The sequence below is a fragment of the Ochotona princeps genome, chromosome 16 (genome assembly GCF_030435755.1).
Source record: "Ochotona princeps isolate mOchPri1 chromosome 16, mOchPri1.hap1, whole genome shotgun sequence".
NCBI lineage: Eukaryota > Metazoa > Chordata > Mammalia > Lagomorpha > Ochotonidae > Ochotona > Ochotona princeps.
Genome location: NC_080847.1, coordinates 29,467,331 through 29,489,853, shown reverse-complemented (window position 1 = coordinate 29,489,853; position 22,523 = coordinate 29,467,331). Strand labels below are relative to the sequence as shown.

At 43.9% G+C, this 22,523-nt stretch overlaps 1 protein-coding gene across 1 annotated transcript in view; it reads right to left on the bottom strand.

Annotated features, from left to right (window-relative positions):
* The window catches only part of N4BP1 (NEDD4 binding protein 1), a 42,437-nt gene that overhangs the window by 5,759 nt on the left and 14,155 nt on the right, over positions 1–22,523 (bottom strand). Inside the window, exons 2-4 of the mRNA XM_004583830.4 lie at positions 12,315–13,975; positions 1,897–2,027; positions 373–469 (exon numbers count right to left, since the gene is read on the bottom strand). Of these exons, the coding sequence (XP_004583887.2) occupies positions 373–469; positions 1,897–2,027; positions 12,315–13,975 (1,889 nt within the window). The remainder of the gene's footprint in view (positions 1–372; positions 470–1,896; positions 2,028–12,314; positions 13,976–22,523) is intronic.

Genomic DNA, 22,523 nt, shown 5'->3' with positions numbered 1-22,523 from the left:
CCATACAGACCAGGAGCAGACAGGCAGTAGCGGCAGACCACTGTCCAGGTCACCACACCCAGACACAACAAACGCTGCTTTTTTTTGAGCCTGCAGTGAAAAAGACCACTGCTGAGTGCCTGCTTTTACTTAGATTCTCAGTCATGTTTTATTAAAAACAAAACAAAACAAAACAAAAACTCCAACAGCTTTTTTTGTCAAGGTCCTAAGCCCACACAGCAAAGACTTGAGTATTTAAACCAAAGATCATAAACATAAAAGCCCTCAGACCGCCGAGTCAGTAAGACCTTCAATAGCGTGGACCTGTCCAGTGGAGCAGGTGGCTGGTGCACCACCCCATCCCACCTTAGAAGGAAAAGTGGCCTTTCATACCTGTCATCATGAGAAGCAATTCTCTCTCCAAAGACCATCCGAGCAGGAGTTAGAGATAATATTCCAAGCTCCTGGAGCTGGGTTAAGAAGTGCTGTTCTGTTCATGGAATAAGTTGAATATACATTCAGAAAAGGACTGTCTTCCAAGAGGTATAAAAACAAATCAAAACCACTTGTGAAAACGTGTTGAAAATCTTTATTTTCTATTAACTCAATTCTGCTAACTCATTAAGAAGAAAAACACCCCTTTAAGGTAATACAAGGTAGGAACTGGCTTCAGCTACTCTTTGACTATAAAAGAGGGCTCAACTCATTTGCTTTTTAAATTGCAAAGAGTAAACCATAAATCCCCATTTAATGAGTTCTGACAGAACTTTTACAGAGGACAAGAGTGAGCACAGCAGAAGCCGTGCGAGAACAGTGCTGCCCCATCCTGAGACCTGCTTCAGCCTGGGTCAGAAACTGTCAAAACCTCCCTCTAGTGGCCTCCTAGCCAGTTTCCTAGTTGTCAGGGCAAATAGTCATGGGCCTTCACGGTAGTAAGGTGGTAGTAGAAAGCAAAAGGGTTCTCCAAACCGCAGTCAGTAATGAGCAAAAGGCTGAAAGCCCTAAGGCTGAGACTCCCTAATTCACATTCCTTACAGCGGCACTCCCTGCTGACTTAGGCAGAAATGCCCACCACCCAACATGTTTTATTGTCCTAGAAGGGCACAGCATTAAGCCACTCTAAGACTCTCATAGGGAATCCAATGGTAAAACTTGCTACAAAATGAGTGGAGCTACCCTACTTTAATGTACCTTCTGTTAGGTCAAACAGGCTCTTCAAAGTAAGGGAAGTTGGGAATACTTGGGAAATATGTGGTTTTACCATTTCCACTTTACTAGTGCCAGAGCATCACTTCCTCTTTCACACGTTGGGCAAGCTCTTCTGCACACGCCCCCTTGCTCCCACTCTACTTTTTACTTCTAGGGACTGGGCCACTTGGTCCCATGTCCTTTCCTGACCTGGGTTGGAGACTGCCCTCAGTGTCTGTGGAGCACTTCTGGGCTCCCAGGGAGCCTGAGCCTCCTGCTGCGGCTGGCAGGTTGGCCATGCAGTACCACACGGTGAACAGAAATGATTTGTAAGAAGCTGCTCACAACACTGTTAAAAAAAGACATATCTGAAAACACCAAATTTATCAAGTGTCCATTTTCAAGCCGCTATCTCCACAGGCCAGAAACAAACCCAGCCTAACAGAAGACACGTTTTACTTCTTAGAAAGTCAGGGGAAAATTTGTGTGATGCATAATAAACTCTAACATAACTTTCCCTATAAAGAACTAGGCTAATTTTCCACCCTTCACACAGGTATTTCCTCTACCTAACACTCTTCATTTGATGTTTTACCAGGTTCAGCAGATTTATGATTTGGTTTTCACGTTGCTGCCTTTGGTATGCAGCTCTGCTCCGGTCAGTATGTTACGACTGTAGCCAATTCATTGAAAAAACATCCAAAAGGTAAAGAAATCAGTTTACCTCACCTGTGACATTGGGATCACGTCTTGTTCTCCACTGAGGGACAAACACAGTGATGTTTCTGTTGCCAAGCTTCCAAAAATATTCAACTGCAATTGCAATCCCACGACAAGAAAAAAACTTTTTCAAACCATGGCTGTAAGAAAATATGTGACATTTTACCTTAAAGCAAAGTTTCAACATGGAAAGGTAGAAGGCACAGAGAGAGCAGTCAGAGCTTTCCCTGTCAGGCCCCCGCTTTAGTACAGCCTGCCACTGAGCTATAGTTTGCTGTTTTGCAAATCCCAGATGGGCTCCACTGCAGGAGACAGAACTGTATCATGATTTTTCTCACACTGCTTAGGTGATTTAATTGTCCATTGTGGTAGAGGGCAGTGAGCCTCATGGTACTACTTGCTTATTGAATTTTTTTTTTTAAAGCTCTTATGTATATATATTTTAACATCTTACAGGTGCAAGCTGAGGCCAAAACACCAATAAAGCTACTTAGGGGGATTGGGAGGTGTTTTTGCTGAAGTAGAAAGCAGGGGAAAAACAAGATAAACAGAGAGAACAGAACCCACAGTGGCACACTTTTCTGACATAGGAGGTGCAGTCGCTGTCCCAACACTCAATGACCCGACTAGTGTGGGCAGTGGACGACGACCGAGAGCGAGTGTGGCCACACCCAGAACGCCCACAGAAAGTCACCAGAACACAAAGGCCCAATGCTCCCCATGCTCCCAGTCTGTAAACACATTTCAAACAACGAAAAACACGTCAATTTCATTTTCCATTTAGTAACTTAAAAAAAAAGAATATATTTTTTTAAAGTTTTAAATTATGCAGGTAGTAAACCATTTGTCCACCCGTGGGTACTAGGAAAAAAGGAGGAGGCGGGGAGGGACCAAAATTTGAAACTGTAAAATTGCAATTTATGAAGCTGGCATTAATTTTTTTTAAGATTTATTCTTTTTTTATTACAAAGTCAGATATACAGAGAGGAGAGACAGAGAGGAAGATCTTCCGTCCGATGATTCACTCCCCAAGTGACTGCAATGGTGCTATGCCGATCCGAAGCCGGGAACCTGGAACCTCTTCCGGATCTCCCATGTGGGTGCAGGGTCCCAAAGCTTTGGGCCGTCCTCGACTGCTTTCCCAGGTCACAAGCAGGGAGCTGGATGGGAAGTGGAGCTGCCGGGATTAGAACTGGCGCCCATATGGGATCCCGGGGCGTTCAAGGCGAGGACTTTAGCCGCTAGGCCACGCCGCCAGGTCCGCTGGCATTAATTTTATTGTCACTGATTCATTGGTCACCTCTGTTCCAGTGACAGTATATTCTGAAGCTTCACCTATGTCTCCTTCGGGGCTACTCCACTCATGCCAATTGCCTCACCTGTGTCAAAGTCCTGCCAAGCTAAACTTAGGCTTTCTTAATTACACATGCACCCCCAGCCCTACCCTGTGACTGCATTTAGACTGAACTTGCACGCAGCTACTGAGCAGAAGCTCAGCCTCTCACAGTACTCTCGTTCTACGCACAGCCTCTGGCTGCACGCTGCTCCTCACCTGATGAATCAAAGGGGACCTGGCCAAAAGGAACCACCCTCCACACGCCATTGGCTTAGCCACTGGTGGTACTCTTGCCATCCTCCTCCTCTTCCTGGGCTCAGTGCTTTTCCTTTTGTTGCACTGTATGCGGTATTTTTGTCCCTTTCTTGTGCTTCTTCTTTTCAAGATTTATTTCAAAGGTAGAGCTATATACAGATGAGGGAGAGACAGAAAGGTCTTCCAGCTGTTGGTTTACTCCCCAAAAGGACGCAATAGCTAAAGATGAGTCAGAACTCTGGGTCTCCCACAGGGGTGGCAGAAGCCCAAGTAACTCCACTGCTTTCCCAGTCACATTAGCAGGCTGGGCTGGAGATGCAACAGCTGGAACTTGGACCTGTGTTCCTTTGGCACTGCAGTTGTTGTACCACAACATGGCCCCAACCCTACGCTCCTTTAAATAGGCTCCGCACTCAATTCCCATCCTTCTATGAGGATGCCTCTAGACACAGGCCTTCCAGAAACTTCCTTCCTTTCATCTTACTTCCTATCCCACAGTGTGCATCTGAATCCCAGAAATAGAATTCAGGGGAACTGATAGTTGATCACCTGCCAGGACTGCACAGCCAGAGTGAGGGTGCCCTGTGTCACACTGAGGTCTTCTCACTCACAGCCGTGTCCACCTCTATTGCTTTCAGTGGTATATCACCCCAGTCACATAAACATTCTTCGAAAGCAGTGGTGGTCTGCACTCATAACAAATACCCCAGACAAAAGCAACACTCACAAACTCATCTTTTCAGAAGATGAAGAACACTCCCTTTCAGGGAGCCATGAACAGAAGCTTGGAGAGGCTCTGTCCCAGGATACATATACAAATGAACTTAGTGTTGATGAACTAATTCAGTTAAGTTTATGTATCCAAAAGCATTTGGAGATAGCAAGAACGTGGCCTATGTGACAAAACTGGACATGGTTTGTTTCATTTTGTAAATCTATTTGAAAGGCCAACAGGAAGAGAGGACTTCTATTGGTGGTTCACTCCCCAGAAGCCCGCCACCCCTGGGGCCGTGCCAGGCTGAAGTTAGAAATTCATTCTGGGTCTCTCACGTGGGTCGCAGGCATCCAGGCACTTGAGCCATCACCTGCTGCTTCCCAGCCAGCTGGAATGGGAGGCAGAGCAAGGACTCAAACTCAGATACAACGATGCAGGCACTACGGAACAAATGCTGCCCAGAGGTACTGTAGATACTTTTTTTTTGTAATAAAGCTGGACTTTTTCAGTGTAAAACAACCTTGAATCATCCACTGCTCTAACTGCTTAACAGCAAGGACAGACTTAGAGTTAATGTCATCATAGACCCAATTTGAAAATCCAAAACACATCTGGTTCTTGTTGCGCGCGTGCGCGCGCACACACACACACACACACACACACACACACACACACACTTTCAGACCTCAAAAGGACAGCTGCAGGGTCAGATATTGTGGCAGTTTTAAGGACTGCTTGGGATGTACATATTCGGTCTTGAAATGAATGGTTCAAGCCCTGGCTGCTTTGCTTTCGATCTAGCTTCCTGCTAATATACACTCTGGAGGCAGGTGATGGTTCAAGCACTTGAGTCCCTGCTGCCCTTATTGAAAACCTGAACTGAGTTCTAGGTTCCTGACTTCAGCCTAACTCACCCCTCGTGGTTGTGGGCACCTGGGGAGCACTCGGTAGTTGGGTGGAAGATCTCACCCTCCCTTTCAAATAAAATGGGGTGGGAAAAGGGGGAGGACTAAGAAAGCTTCTAAGTGCCTCTTGATCTTTCAAAGATAATGTGGACCACCCTTCCGTCTTTTCTGTAAATGCCTCTAGCTGGCCACAGCAGAAACTAGAAGGGATGAAGAACCCTCTTTCATTTCCTTAGGTCACTGCAGAATAAAGAAGGAAAATGAAGTCACGTCAGGGAGTCTTCAAATGCTAAGACACCAAATCATTTCTTTGTTCTAGATTTATATATCTGAAAAGGTTAGGAAGGAAAATAGATCCTTCTGCTGGTTCACTGCCCAGTGGCCAGAACCACCAGGACTTGAGCCAGGTGGAGGCCAGCACTCCATCCCGGTCACTCATGTGGCTGGTGGAGACCAACGCCTTCTGCCTTTCCAGGTTACACCAGCAGCAAGCAGGACTGGAAGTGGAGCAGCCAGGACTCACACCAGCACTCAAATGTGGCATGCTGGCATTGCAGGGGGCACCTTAATCCTCTGCACCGCAACAGCGATCCCAAGAAAAATGAACATTTCTACAAATGTCAACTAATTTCCCAAGTAGTGTTCTCAGTGATAAATGCCGCTTTTGATACTTTAAAAAATCTCTAGAATTGAAGAGCAATGATTCAAAATCCTCGCAAATATATTTATCCAGAAAATAACTACAGGAAAAAAAAAAGAGGGGGGGAACCAAACTGCTGATTTGAAAATGTTGACAGATGGACTACCAGAACTGTATTCACCCACAGCGTGTGGACCCCTGGCTCCAAATGCAGAATGAACAGCAGCCACTGGGCCTGGGAGATCAGGTGAGCAGGCTCTTAGGAGCAAGCAAAAGTCCTGTTCCTTAGAACTGGTAACAAGTGGGTCTGGCGTGACAGCTAAGTGGCTAAATCCTCACCTTGTATGAAGACCAGGATCCTATATGGGTGCCAGAGTGTGAACTGGCTACCCAACTTCCCATCCAGCTCCCTGCTTGTGACCTGAGAAAGCCGTTAAGGACAGTCCTAAGCCTTGGGATTCTCTAGCCAAGTGGGAGGCTCAGAGGAAGCTCCTGGTTTCAGATTGGCTTCGTTCTGGCCGTTGTGGCCATCTGGCTAGTGATCCACCAGCAGACTGGAAGATCTTTCTGTATTTCCTTCTCTCTTAAATCTGCTTTTTCAGTTAAAAAAAAATTTTAAAAACTGGTAATAAGTTATATCATCTGGTTTGTCTTCTACATCATAGGAAATAGTCAATTAAAGAGTGTTCAAAGCAGAGAAGAGCCAGGTGATAGGCAACTGATTTAAAACAAACAAACAAACAAAAAAACGGACGGCAGTGTCAAAGGAGCCTCGGTTGGCCTTGGATAGCCGGTCCTCTGCAGCCCGAGCCGACGGTCAAGCCACGTGTCCGGCTCAGCAGCATGCCTGCAACGCACCCCCATCACGCAAAGGGACCAGGGTCTGGTGCGGAGAGCCCTTCGTCCTGGGAAACGGGGACTGGCTGGAGAGGGAGCCGCCCTCTCACCCGTCAGCAACGCCATGTTCGTGGGAAACCTGGCGCTAAATCATTCCTAGACCATGTGCCTCTTGGTCGGGGTTTCCTATGGAGCACAGCAGCTCCCTCGCTGCGATCTATTGAAAGTCAGCCCTCAACACAAGCATTTGTAAATAAATTTAAATGAAGAAAAAAAAGAAGCAAGAGGAAAGAAGAGGGGAAAAAAAGTAAAAAGAGAAAAAAAAACAACAACAAAAAACGGCATCACAAAGGTGTTGTGGCACAGCGGGTCAAGTCACCCTTTGGGACATTAGCATCCAGTATTGCTGTTGCTGGGACAGAATGCCATCTCTGCATCTAGGAACTTCCTGCTAACGTGCCTAAATACCTGGACTCCTGTTACCCATGTGGGAGACCTGAAGGGGGATCCCAGCTCCTGGCTTCGGCCTGGCCCAACCCGGGCTGTTGCGGCATTTGGGTTATGAACCACCAGATGGATCATCTTTCCCTGTCACTCTGGCCTTCAAAAAACAAAACTAAAACTGAAAAAAGAAAAAAAAGGCAGCACAGAGTCCTTTCTGAGCAATTTGGAAAAATGATCTCCTTTTAACAGCTTCCACTGAATAAACACAACCACTGAATCCTGCCACACAAGCACCAGCATGACAAAATGTTGAAAATGCACAAATCTGGCAAAGCAAAGGGGCAAATCTCACCGATATGGAAAATTACTACCCAGATAAGTCAGGTGCTCTTGCGCTGAAGTTTCGGGCTGACAGAGCCCTGATGTTATTTGGTCCCCATTGAGGTGTCTAGCCATTTACCACAATTTCCACTTACTCATTACTTAACTCATTCATCGCGACAGGGGAAAAACAGCGTAAAAATACGCACACTCAGCAGTGTGCAGTGGGGGGTATTCTGGAATTTCTCACGCGTGTGCAGAAGCTGCAGACATCACGCTGCACAGGCAGAGGCTGGGCCTGACACCCCCAGATCCTGTTGCTTAACAACTCAAACTTCTCCTGACTACTTCCCCAACTAGTGAGGTTTACTCTGGACCACATACAATCTATGACTTCAGTAAGAAATTCTCAAATGCTGTGAAAGGTGTTTCTGGAGACATAGTGGGCCCAAATCTCTTCTTTGTGCAACCTTGCACCGTTAAAGATACTTCATGCTATATAAATTTCAGATATTTGTTGCCTTACAAAACTGGTACTTTGTTTTTATTAAAAAAAAAAAAACACAAAACTTGCAGTATCACTGTGATGTAGCACATTAAGCCACCATCTGCAGTGCCAGCATCCCATACGGGCACAGGTTCAAGTCTTAGCTGCTGTACTTCCAATCCAGCTTCCCGCTGACGTGCCTGGGAAAGCAGTGGAAGATGGTCCCGTCTTGAATCCTTGCTACTGACAGGGGAGACCTGGATGAAGCTCTTGGTTTCAACCTGGGCTGGTCCTAGTTGTTTACGGACATTTAGGAGTGAACCAGCAATGGGTGATCTTTCTCTCTCTCTCTCTCTCCTCCTAATTCTGTTTTTCAAATATATAAATCTTAAAAAACATAAAAATGATAGTAGTCGGTTGTTGCAGCAGTTAAACTTCCCTCTTCGATTGCTCAAACCCCTACTGTGGTGTCAGATTTAATTCTCACCTCAGCTTCCAACCCCAGCTTCCTGCTAATACCTACCCTGGGATACAGTGGGGATGATTCAACGACTCCAAACTGAATTACCAACTCTACTTGGGCCTGGCCCGGTTGAGGCTGTTGTGATCCGGGCGAGGCAAGATCTCTCTGTGTCTATGTTTGTCTGTTTCTCTGCTTTCCAAACAAAAATTGACACACATTTTCTAAAAATAAAAATATGTAATATAAGGTACAGTGTCTAACATGCAAAATGTGTTACAGTCTTAAAATTCCAGATATTTCACAGCCTGGTGAACAACTAATCTGAACTGATAGTGGGCAATGGAAAGCCACTAAAGCTCTAAGGTTTAACTCTGTGATTCATTCTTTCATCACCAAGTATTTACTGTGTGCCAGACCATGGGCATTGGCAGTAATTCTGTGAATAGGAGACTGGTCCTTCAACACATTCTAGGAAAATGTCAAGCACTTAATATTGAAGCTACTGATTTAGAGTAAGGGCTGACCTTTTTATAGAACCTTTAAAGAAAGTTTATCTAGGTGGAATTCACATAATATAATCATTTAAAGAGACCAAATCAATGGACTTGACACCCTCACAATGCTGTACAGCCACAATTTACATTCAGCTCCACACAGTTCTACAGCATTTCAAAATTAAACCCCATTACCCATGAAGCAGATTTTCCCCCTAGAAAAAGGGTTAGTTTTAACTACTGGTATTTTCAAGTCAATCCATATCAAATTAAGGATAAGTCTGTCTTCTTAAGAGTAGCAGCACATCCCTTTGTAAGACTGTAGCATTTCAATTGAGACAGCTGGGAATCCAAAGAAAACTCCAATCCTCCCCAAGAAATGCACTTTCAGAGACGGCTTGCAGCTTCCTGCAGTGCCACAGCCAACAGTCTAAGGAAACAACGGGGGTCATTTTGAGGTGTCAAAATGAGCAGACGGGGCACTAGGAGCTGAGCGGGAAGGGCAGCATACCTAAAGCCTCCTGTTAGAAACACACAGCACCACTCCAAATACCAAGAGTGCCCTCTGAGAAACACTACGACTTCCCCAGGTGTGCTTACAAGTATCACTATCACTCACTGTTCATTTTACATGAATTTGCATTTCTTATTCAACACCAATTCGGGAAATCTTCCCACAGAGAAAAGTGAAAAATGATTAGTAATTACAATTATGATCTAAACATCATATCATCACATGGCTCAAGAAAACTGTTAACAGCACGGAACTGGGCTGGGCTGCTGCACTGTGGGAGACTGCAACGGTACCGCACATTTCCACTTAGATGATGCTATGTAGCGGGCGTCACTCACTGGGGTGTGCTCAGGAGATACTGCTAGACAAAATGAGATGACAGTAAACAGTGTCATTTGCAAATAAAGACAAACGAGACTAAACTACATATTTTCAAGTCCTGTCTTAAAAAACAGAGCCATTGGGGCCTGGCGCCTCTGCCTGAGATGCTGACATTGTACATGAGCATCAGTTTAACTCCTAGCTGTTCTACTTCTGATCCAGCTCCCTGCTTATGGTCTGGAAAAGCAGGGGAAACTGGCTCAGAGCCTTGGGACACTGCACCCACTAGGGACACCCAGAGGAAGCTCCTGGCTTCAGATTGGCCCAGCTCTGGACATTGCAACCATTCAGGGAACCAGAGGATGGCAGATCTCTCTATGACTCTGCCTTTCAAATAAAAATAAATCTTTAAAAGCAAAACAATAACAACAAAAAAGCGCACAGCATCAATAACTTATTCAAAAAATAAAATAGATACTTGTTATACATATTAATATGTTTGTAGATAAAATGAAATGCCTGAGATTTCCTTCGATAAAACTGGCATAAGGCAACAGGCGAACATCCGGAGGAAACACGACTACTCCGAAGTTGGTAACTGTTGAGGTTAAATAATTAGTTCAAGGGGATTTGTTTTATTTTCTTGCATTTTCATTTGAAAACCCTAACAAAACATTTAACAAAACAAGGCTACAAATCTGTAACAAGCATGTGTTTCACCAGAAAGACTTCATTGTTTAATCTCAACAGGTACTCCTAAACACTTAAGACATTGCTGAGCCACAGTTTCCACAATACAGGTTATACAACCATTGAGATAAGTATTTGTAAGATTTAAAATTTTTCCTTCACTCCACGTGCAGATACTTAACATGTTAAAAACCTTTAGATTTACAAATCCATGGTGTTAAGTTAAACTAGGCTTGAAGTTGCTGCTTGAAGTTGAGTTCATATAAGTCAACTGCGACCTAACTTTACAATGTATAAACAAACCTGACTTAAGTAAGTTCTTCTAACAGCTGAGTCTCAATCACATACTGCAAGACAAATGTCTCATCTCCTGCCCACCTCAAATAACGTCAACACCGCACGGTGACCAATCAAGGTGCTTCTGTGTGCCACTTCCCCTTCTTTCCTGCCATTAACTGTTCCTGCCCGCTCCACTCTCGGAACATCTGCTGGTTTTAGATGAATCATTCTTTGCTTAAACTGTCAACTTTAATTTCTCTGAAATTTTAAACAATAGTGCTAACCGCTTTTGAGAACTGGCAGGAGACGCCTAGCTGCTGCTGAAAAATCATGATAAACATATTAAAGACCTTTAGATCAAAAAGCAGCAAACTGAGCTGGGTGGAGTCTTACAGATTAATGCTATGCCTGCACTTTCAGCATCCCACATGAATGCTGGTTCTAGTACTGGTTGCTCCACTTAGGATCCAACTCCCTGTTAATGGCCTAGGAAAGCAGCAGAAGATGGCCAAGTACATGAGCTCCTGTATGTAAGTGGGAGACCTGGTGGAAGTTCCTGGCTTCAGATTGGCTTAGTCATCACAGCTACTTGGAGAGTGAACCAGAGGAGGGAATATCTCCCTCTCTAGGCAATTCTTTCAAGTAAAACAAGTAAATCTTAAAAAGACAGAAACAAACAAGCAAACAAACAAAAGCAACAAACCATGTAACAAACTCGGATGGGTCAAGTGATCTGTCCCACATCAAAAAGTAGGCAAGCTCAGCAGGCAGACCCTGCCACTTCTCCTAAACATAGTAGATTGCATCTCAGAGAAGAAAGGTAACTCCACAACACAGGTATAAGATCAAAATCCAGGAGCCAGCTCGGTGGCTCATCAGGCTAATCCTCCACTCTGTGACACTACCATCCCCTATGAGTGCTGGCTGGAGTCTCAGCTGCTCCATTCCTGATCCAGCTCCCTGATGATGACCTGGGAAAGCAGCAGTAGATGGCCCAAGTCCTAGGCACCTGCACCCATGTGGAAGACCTAGAAGAAGCTCCTGGCTTCAAATCAGCTCAACTCTGACCTTTGTGGCCATTTGGGCACTGAATCAGCAGATGGAAGACCTCTATCTATCCCTCCCTATAAAGTCTGCCTTTAAAATAAATATCAAAATCCTAAGAGGGTTCCAAGACAGGTTTCCAAAAAAAAAAAAAAAAAAAAAAAAACCGGGCATACCACTCTTCACTGAAGCAAGTATTACTAACTTTTAGTATGAGCTGAAGCCCACAAAAGAGCATAAACCGACTGATTTTCTTAGAAAGGAACTGCAGGACCTGCATCGTGCCATAGCAAGTAAAGACTGTGATGCCGGCATCCCACAGGGGTGCTTGAGCTCATGTTGTGGCTGCTGCGTTTACAATCCAGTTCCGTGATGAATGGCCCAGTGCTTGGGCCCTTTCCATCTGTGTAGGAAAACCGAAGAAGCCCTTGGTTCCAGCCTGGCTCAGCCCCGGCCATTTCAGCCACTCAGAGAGGGAAACCAGTAAGGACTCTCTCTCTCTGCCCCTCCTCCCCTCATCAACTCACACATTTCTCTTTCAAATAAATAAATCCCCACTTTTTTTTTTTAAGGGAACTGATATCACTTAATCAGAAACCTTTTCACTGTAATGAGTTTGATTCAGAGACCCTGAGTACATCCCTCTGTAAAACTACCAGAAAAATCTCCGGAGTGGACTCACGTAATCGCAACGTTGCTCCCATCTATAACAATGTGCTTCAGGTCTGTTCTCCCTGGTTCATTTTTTAACTCCAGCTTGTATGGTACTTTCAGATTGTCTCGAAACCTCTGAACCCCAGTAACCGAGCAGTCAATGTTATCAGAAGACCCCGCAAACATCACATCACGAGCTGGAGGTGACATGTGAGGTCGTGGCATAGGGGGAGAGAGGGGAGGAGGACAGTTGGGCTTGGACTGAGGAGAGCTACAACATCCCAGATGTTTTTCACAGGCAGCTTTCATGTTATTTGGAAGCAAGGATTCTGTTTGATGGTGCAAACCATTTTCAGGAAAAACTGAAATTCTGGGCTGGTGAGTTGATGTGCCCCTGGAAACAAAACTGACTTCTTTGGGGCTTGAAGGTGCAGCAGAAGGTGAGAGGCCATCAGTTTCGAGGTCTAAATGACAAGTGTAGTTTTGGTTTGAACCCCAGATTTCATGTTTCGGCTCGACTGGCACTGTTCCAAAAGCATTAATTCGGCAGTTTGAGGTACATGGCTTAGCTTCTGCTTTGAATGATAACTGAGAGAATTTCTCTGCCGTGTTTTGCTGTGGGTGACCCTGTACTTTCTTTGGAGTAGATTCTTCCATAAGTTCGTTTATGCTGCTATAAACACTTTTAGTTTTGGTTTTGCTGGTCTCTGGATGCACAGTGCCAGGTGAAAATTCTCTACCTTCTTGGGACCTTTTATTTTCCTTCTCAATTTTTTCTAAGAGCAATAATGGCTCAGTGGATGGCCCATATTCCTTAATGACCTTTTCAACAATTTCTTGGGAATAGCCCATGGTTTTAAAAAAGTTGACGAGGATGTTGTATTCCATCTCCTCAGTGGTGTCTTTTATATCTAGCACTTCAGAATCTGAGAGGTCAGCTGCGGCTGGACCATCATGTGCAACCTCCCCTGCTCGAACATTTTCCAAAGAGAACTGTTTCTTGGTGTGCCTTTCCTCGGAATCAGAAGACCTCCTTTTGTGACAAATTCTGTCTTTGGAAAGCGCCTCTTCACCTGGGCTCAGACCATTCACTGGGACAAAGAGCACATCTGGGGAACTAGACAACACTGTGTCCATTTGTTTTGTGAGTTCGGAAACAGGAGTGCCAGCTTTATTTCTTGCCTCTTCACGCAAAACCTCCTCCTCTCGGAAAATATTGAGCGCTGGGCTGGCATTTTGTGTAAACGGTGTATGTTGGGAATCTCGAACTTCAATAAAGTCATCGCCTCCTGTTTCAAACAGATTCTCCTCGCTTTGTGTGAGTGTCAAAAGTTCTTTTTTCAAAGAAGTGGGTAAAATCAACAAGTCCATTGTGTAACTGTCTGCACGAGCTTCAACAAATTGTTTGAATTCCCTTTTCACCTCTGATTCTTTCTGGATGTTGGGTATGTTCTCATTACTTTCAAAGAGCTTCACAAACTGCTGGATGTGACTCCTTGCCATGACCACGGCCTCAGCACTCCCTCTAATACCAAGAAGGCCAATATCCAGAATGCAGAGGTCAGCACACGTATCCTGAATCAAGCTCTTCAGAAACAGGCTCTGTGCTCCAACAAAAATGCAGTGCATGGCTTTGGGATAACATTCCCTTTCTTCTAATTCAGGTTCACAGATTCCTTTAATATATTCCTGTAAAAAAAAAAGGCCAAGAAATTATATCATGTTACAAAAGCTCCTTGTAGCACATATGTAATCACATAAGCAGAGAACAGGCACTGTGGTGCAGTGGGTTCAGACGCTGGGATGCCAGCTTTCAGTATCAGGGTGCCTGGGATCAGGTACCACCTGTTTACTCTCCAACTTCCTCCTAATGTGCCTGGGAAGGCAGCGGATGAATGCCCAAACACCTGGGTTCCTGGCTTGGGCCTGGCTCAGCTCTGCCTGCTGTAGGCATTCGGAGCGAATTCACAGATTTTTTCTATTCTTCTCTCTGTCGTTCCACCTTTCAAGTAAATAAATCTTTTTAAAAAAAAAAAAATTATATACAATTATAAATGTCAAGCCAGCTTTACAAAAATCGTAACTGCATTTTCAGAAAATATATTTTAATATTTGTAATAGCAAATATATGTGCTGCTTAACTGAGCTCATATCCTCATAACTTTGTGTTTCAAGAAATATCAGGCTGCTAAAGTGGAACATACATTTACGGATAAAGGGACCAGAGGATGTTGGACAGTACTACTGCTCTCCGTACTGGCACGGAAAGAGGCCTACATGAGGTTAGAAAGGGAAACGGATGAATGAAGCAAATAAAACACACACATTTTGTTGACACAGCAACTCCCGTTCTGGAGTTACTATGGCTGCTGTAATCTTGTTCAAGTTACCAAACCCCTTTACCCTCAGTTTCCTCAACCATGAGATAAGCATAGCATAATTAGGGTTTCAGGGTGCTTACTACATAACAATACTATTGCACTACCAGAGAAAACTTCCTGGACAGATATGTGTGAGAAATGAGCTTAGCAAATCCTGCTCTATAAATCAGAACGGCACTCCCAGAGTGATGCTGTGTCAGAGTTGACCTGTGCAGTACCAATCAAAACACTTGCACCTATTACACACTCGCAGCGTTGGCAGCTACATATCTCCAGTTAGACTGCATATTCAAATATGAACGCATCTGTTGTATGTCTGTAATTTCACCCCACCCTGATGTGATGGAAGAAAACCCCAGAGCAGCAGCCCCTGTGAGCCTTCTGAGGGTCAGTTACTTCTTTACTCCCACTGTGGCCCTAGTGCTGCTACAGAGCAGCCTTTTCAAAGGCCAGCTTGCTATTTTTATAACATAGTAACTAAGTTCAGCAAAGGATAGTAACTGGTCATTCCCCTTTCTGAAATGTAGAAGGGAAGTGCTCAATTCTGATGTTAGCTCCCATGAAGATCTCCAGGACATTTGGCCTCCATTTGCTTAAAGTTATGCTGTATTGGGTTGTGATTCTAGGTTTTTAAAAATTGTATTCTTAAAGATTTATTTATTTTTTATTTCAAAGGCAGACTTATAAGGTCTTTTTCTTGATTTCCCCCCCAAAAATGTTAGAACCATAAGAACTTACCAAGGTAATATAAAGACGCTGTGCATTCTTCACTCTGCTCCATCTAAGCATTACACCTTATGTAACCACAGTTAACCATGAAGGCCAGGCAGAGAGTGGCACAGGGTGTGTACAGCACTCTGGGTAACTTTGTGAACAGATGGCCATGCTTGTGAAAATTTAGAACTATTCTAATATCACAAGACTTCTTTCATGTTAACCCCACATAGTAATAGCTATCTACTTTCTACCATCTATCCCTATCCTCAGCCACTACTAATCTGTTTCCTTTCTCTAATTCTGTTATACCAAGAACGCGACACAAATGGAAGTAGAGAACTATGCTTCTGAGGTTGGCTTTTCTCACTCAGCACAATCTCACAATCCATGCACGTTGTTGCACATTTCGGCAGTGCATTCCATGTTATCACTCAGTAGTACTCCTAAGTATGGGAAAGCTATAGTTTCATTTTCCTTCTTTTTAAACGATTTTCCTACTGAGGGGCTCTTTGGTTGTTAGTTTGATGCTATCACAAATAATGTTGTTACAACCAGTGGGTAAATTATTTGGCCTCAAGTTTTCATTTTGAAATAATTAACATTAGGACTGCAACTGCTAAGTAATTTAATTATTTCATTTTTGAAAGAACTGCTTTTCTATTTTCCAGAATGGCTATCTCATTTTACTCCCTTCAAAATTGGATGAGAGAGGGATCCAGTTTTTCTACAACCTTGTCACCTTTTGATACAGCCACCATATTTGGTAACTGTGTGTCTTTTACGGTCTTAATTTACACTTCTTTCCCCAGTGGCTAGTGATGCTAACACCTTTCTGTGTACTGTTGACTATCTATTTATATATCCTCTTCAATGAAACATGTTTTGCTTCTGTCCACGTCCTAACTTCCTGACTGGATTGCTTTTTCCTGTTAAGTCTTTTTATATTCTAGATATGAGTCTTTTCGCAGATGTGTGGTTTGTAGACATTTTCGCTCTGTTGTCTCATCATCCTCTTAACAGGGTATTTCCTGACAGCAAGTGTTCACATTCAAGTGTCATTTTTCAACTGAGTTCAATTGCACTTTTTTTTTTTTTTAAAGTTTTGGTTTCATGTGTTTGTTGCTGGCATATGGAAATACAACTGAAGTCTATATGTTTGTCAGGTACCCGAGACCTTTATGAACTAAAATTGTTTCTAGTTCAAGGATTTTAATGTAGTTCCTGTGAAATTTCTATGTAGATATTATGTTCTCTGTAGCTGTCCTTCTTTGCTCATGCACAGGCCTTTTACTTTCACCTTCGATGCTCACTACAGTGGCCAGAAATTCCAGCACCATGCTGAAAAAGTGACAGCCGACATGCACGCCGTGTGAAGCACACAATCTCTCCTAATGGTCGAGCTAGAGAGAGACTGCAGATGCTGCTCCTCGTCTCCTGGGAGCATGCCCACCAGGTGCCAAGTGCTTCATTGCAGCAACTAATGCAATCGTGACATCTTCCCCGGTGTGCTAATTAGGTTGGTTACATACTGGTGAGTTGAGAATACTGAACCACTCTCGCTTCCCTGGAGTAAATGTCCCTTTTGGTCACAGGTATACTCCTTTTCCTATATGGTTGAATTTTACCTGCAAAGATTTTGTGAAGGATCTTTATGTCTTTGACACTGAAGGTCTATAGGGTGTGTGGGTGCGCATGTGTGCCTCCGTCCGGTGTTAGCATCAGGACAACACCTGCTACAAACATGTAAGGAAATGTTTCCTCATCTTGCGTTCCTAGAGGTGACTGTGTAGAACTGATACTCACTTTTCTTCAAAACCCTACAGTCAAAACAACCTGGGTCTAGACGTTTATTTCTATGGGAGTTTAACCTTGAGGAATTGGTCTATTTCACATAAGCAGCTAATATGATTGTTTGTAGTAGTTCCTTAACCTTTTCTTACCTTGAGACACCTGTTTCATTCCTGATATTAGTAACTACAGTCTTCCTGCTTATCTGTGTCAGCGCTGATAAGGGATTTGCTCATCTTATTGATCAAAGAATGAGCTCATGTATCACTGACCTATTATTTAATAATTAATTTCTATTATTTATTATTTTCCGGCTCCTGTTTGCTAAAGATTTATTTCCTTGTTTTCTTTTTTTTCCCTGAGCAGCTGCTTGCTCATGTTTCTTCTTTTATGTAAGTATCCAAATATTACAAGTTTCCTCTTCACCATTATTTTAGTAGTATCCTCAAACTTGCAAATGCTAAATTTCCATTTTGTTCAATGAATTAAAAAAATTTCCCATCACCTATGAATTATGTGTTTAGTTCCTGTTATTTGCTACTGATATGTCTCCTCTCAGATCATGACACTCTGGGATTTCTTCCAAATTTGTTAAGATTTGCTTTGTTGGGCCTGGAGTGGTAACATAGTGGCTGAATTCTCACTTTGCATGTGCCAGGATCCCATATGAGCACCGGTTCTAATCCTGGCAGCCCGGCTTCCCATCCATCTCCCTGCTTATGTCCTGGGAAAGCAACTGAGGGCAGCTCAAGACCTTGGGATCCTGCACCTGTGTGGGAGACCCAGCAGAAGCTCCAGGTTCTTGGCTTGCGATTGGCTCAGCTCCAGCTGCTGCGGCCACTTGGGGAACAAACCAGCAGATGGAAGATCTGTCTCTCCTCTATGTAAATGTGACATTGCAATAAAAACTTTTAAAAATAATAATAAAAATAAATTTGTACATAGAACATTAAAAAAAGATTTGCTTTGTGGCTGGAATAGGTCTATCTGGATAGTTCCGTGCGCTCAGAAAGAATGTGTATCCGGTGGTTGTTGAGCACATGTTCTACAAATGTCTATTGGAGTCTGCTTGGCTCAAGATGGTGGTGTTGAGTTCTATAGTTTCGCCACTCTTCCATTTAGTGATTCCAGAAAGTGTAAAGAAGGGTATTGAAATTTTCAGTTACGACTGGATTTGTCAATTTCTTCTCTCAGTTTTTACTTCAGGTATTTTGCAGCTTCAGTGTTAGAAACATACATTTCTTCCTGGTGAACTGTCTTATGATGTAATCTAGTCATTTTCTTTGCTCTGAAGGCTGCTCTGGTAATACTGCCACTTCAGTTTTGCTCTGATTAATGTTTGCATACCATATGCTCTTCCCCTTTGTACTATTTGACAACCAAACAGCCATAGATTTCTCATCCACTGGTTCCTTCCCCAAATGCCTATCAACGGCTGGGGCTGAGCTCAATGCCAAAAGCTGAGGTCACTAACCAGGCTTTCCACATAGATAGGAGGAATCCAATTACTGACCCATGCCTCTCAAGGTCTATACTATTAGGAAAACAGCCAGGAACTGGAGCACGGATACAAACGCAAGCAATTCCTGTATGTGACGCAGGTATCTCAACTGCTGGTCTGAACATTCCTCTTCTCCCTTCAATTCTAATGTCCCCACATTATTATAAATGCAACACTTCCTGCAGACATCACACAACATGTTACTGTATGTATAATCTAATCAGAAACCCTTCATTTGCTTCTGACATCACTACTGGCTAAGTCTGGACTTGACTCTACCACTCTATTTTGTTTTCAATGCTTTCTTTCTTTCTTTTTTTTTTTTTTTTTTGCTTCCTTTTCCATTGCAGTTTTTAATATCCCAATCTTTTCAAGGCATTTTTTTTGCTCTACTTCTGTCTTTTAAGTAGCCACTCTAGCAATTACAGCATATCTTTACAGCCCACTTAGCAGCAATCAAAATTATCTCAACAGCAATGCTTAAAACTTCACCAGCTGTACTAATCTTAACTTTTTGTATCTTCCAATGCTGCGACCTCTGTGGGAGGCCTCACGCCTGGAGCACGCCTTTCACACGCAGGCCCCGACCCAACCACAGACCCATCGGCAAAGTCATGGTTTTACCTGCCCTAAACCCACCCAAGGCTAGGTACCAGACAACTAGTTAAGAATTTCTGCAGTCTGCAAAAATTGCTCACACTAGCCAATCTCATACTGCTGACACTTCCCCACCTCCTGACCAAAACCCTGAAGCTTCGCTGTGGTTCCATGTAGTGTGTCTGTCTCCATTACTCCAGTGACTGGCCTTCATGTTATCACTCAGTCACATCTAAGAATCCCAATTTAAAACAAAGCATACATCATTTTGATACTTTAACTTTTTTAAAGATTGATTTTATTTTTATTGGGAAGTCAGATATACAGAGAGGAGGAGAGAGAGAGAGGAAGCTCTTCCATCCACCGATTCACTCCCCAAGTGTCTGCAACGGCCGGATCTGAGTCGATCCCCAGACAGGAGCCTCTTCTGGGTCTCTCACATGGGTGCAGGGTCCCAAGGCTGCACGCCCTCCACTGCTTTCCCAGGCCACAGCAGGGAGCTAGATGGGAAGCCGTTATATTATAGTTATAAGTTGCATATACATATGTTTTAGAAATATCCTCAATGTTATGTTTCTTTTCAATGACCAGACTCATTTTAAAAGCTTTCAGGAAGCAGCAGAAACAAATCCATAATATTTATCCAGACATTTACCATTTCTGTCTTTTAGCAATCCCTTAGCAGAACAAGTTGAAGGTAATGACTGCCTTTGTTTTTCTGCAACTGAAATTTCTTTACCTCACTTTCTTGAAGGATGATAATATAACCTTTCTGGTCAACAATTCTGCTCCTTCACCACTCACCACTTCCTCTGGGCTCCAGAGTTAGTGAAGAGAAATCTGCAGTCTTTAACTGTTCCTTCCCTTCCTCCCAGATGACATGTGAGCTCTGGGTGCTTTCATGATTTTCGTCTCTGGTTTTTAACAATGTGCTCATCATGTGTCTGGGTGCACAACTCGGGGTTTATTCTGTTGGTGTTCAATGAGCTTCTCAAAATACTATGCTTCCATTTTTGACCAAACTTGGGAAGCCTTCAGCAATTATTTCTCCCAATATTTTTTTCAGTACCCCATTCTCTCCTTCTCTTACCCCCACATAATAGACTGGGTAACTTTAAATCTTCAAGGTCACGGGCTCTTTCCTAATATCAGCATGTTAAAAATTGAGTCCAACTAGTGAGTTTTTATTTAATTATTGCATTTTCAGTGCTAACCTTGTTACATTGGATCTTCTTGTTTTCTGCTGAAGTTTGAACTTTTCCTATTGGTTTTAACAGTATTTAGGACTATCCACTGGGCTATTAGTCTGCCTTTATCCAGTAACTGCAACATGTGCACCTTCTCAGAACTGCCGCCCACCGTCTCTTGGCCTGCGGGCTGAGATTCCCCTGCTCACTTGCCGGCTTCCAGTCCTGGGCTGCTCCTGCTGAGCTGTCTTTCACAGCTTGCAGGCACCCGGCATTCTTCTTTCAGTTCTTCAGAAGCAAATGAGGTGAGGGCTTCATTACCTCACCCTATGTGTGTACCTTTTCTTTTTCTCTCTAAGATTTATTCATGTTTATTTGAAATGCAGATTTTTTGTTTTAGATTTATGTATTTCTATTGGAAAGTCAGATATACAGGGAGGAAGAGAGAGAGAGAGGAAGATCTTCCGTCAGATGGTTCACTCCCCAAGTGGCCACAATGGCTGGAGCTGCACCAATCTGAAGCCAGGAGCTAGGAGTTTTTCCTGGTCTCCCACGCAGGGGCAGGGTCCCAAGGCTTTAGGTCATTCTCAACTGCTTTCCCAGGCCACAAGCAGGGAGCTGGATGGGAAGCGGGGCCACCACGGTTAGAACTGGCACCCATATGGGATCTCGGCGCACTGAAGACGAGAATGTTAGCCAATAGGCTACCACGCTGAGGCACAAAAGGCAGATTTTACAAAGAGAGGAGACACACAGAGAGATATCTCCCACCTGCTGGTTTACTCCCCAAATGGCTGTAACAGCCTGAGCTGAGCAGATCTGAAGCGAGGAGCCAGGATCTTCTTCTGGGTCTCCCACGCAGGTTCAGTGGTGCAAAAGCTGTAGCTATCCTGCACTGCCTTCCCAGGCCATAAGCAGGAAGCAGGATCAAAATGGAGCAGCTGGGACTAGAACCAACACCCATATGAGATGTTGGCGCTTACTGGTGGAGATTTAGCCTGTGTGTACCATGCTGGCCCTTGTCTGTACTTCTGCATCTGTGCCTGGGTCCGGCAAGAATACAGACAGTGGCGGCTGTCCCATCAGCCTAGCTCCCATCACCACAGACTATCTGGGGTCAGGGGTATGTGTGAATGAAGGAAAGAAAACAGTCGCGTTTTTCTCACTTTGAGTGACAGGTGTTCCAATTTCTGCCTCTTGATCCAAAACCAGCAGGTTCCTCCCGGTGCTCTCTCCATGTCCTGGTGCCCATTTCCACTCTGAGGCTGAGCTGTACGTTGGATGGTACTTTGAAACCTGGTCTTCTTTCTCAGTCAGCTTGCTACTGTTCACTGATCCAATTTAACCTGCTACTGCTCACTGTTTCAAACAGCTGCTCCCCTAATTCTGCCTGGTTCTACACCTCAATTAGGTAGGACAGAGAGGATAGTTTGCACCGACCTTATCCCACCTAGAAATGTAACTTCCTAGCTGCCTGTTACCTTAGGTGTTGCTGCCTGTCTAAATCAAGCACACAACTGAATTCACGTAAGGTAAACGCTACTTAGAGCACTGTGGAGTCACTCTGACAAAGAAAAAGCATCCTACCTTGTCAGTGGGCCCAGTAAGAGTTAACCAACCAGATGTTCTCCAGATTAAAGGCCTGCAAAACTCTCAAAAACCCAGCGAATACCCTGACACACGGTCTAAGTCTACCTACCAACAGATTCTGTCCAGACTCCAAGCATCCAATTCACTTTTTAAGTTTTGTACGAAACACAAAACATGCTCCTGTTGGAAGACAAGCCCGAATATGAAAGGCAGAACACAAAGAAAACAACAAGAGCCTAGTAACGCAGAGTGCGGAAGAAAACCGCTGCGAAACACTACTGCTTTTAAACAGGTGTAAGATAGTCCTGAATTCCTAAGACTGGAAATAAGTGGAAAGCAAATTTCACCATGGATAAAAAGAAGAAAAAAATCCTAGGAAGAGGCAGGCACTGTGGTGCTGCAGATACCCAAACCCGACACTGGAGTGCAGCTCCGGTCCTGGCCGTCCTCCCCAGTCCGGCCTCCCTGCAACGCAA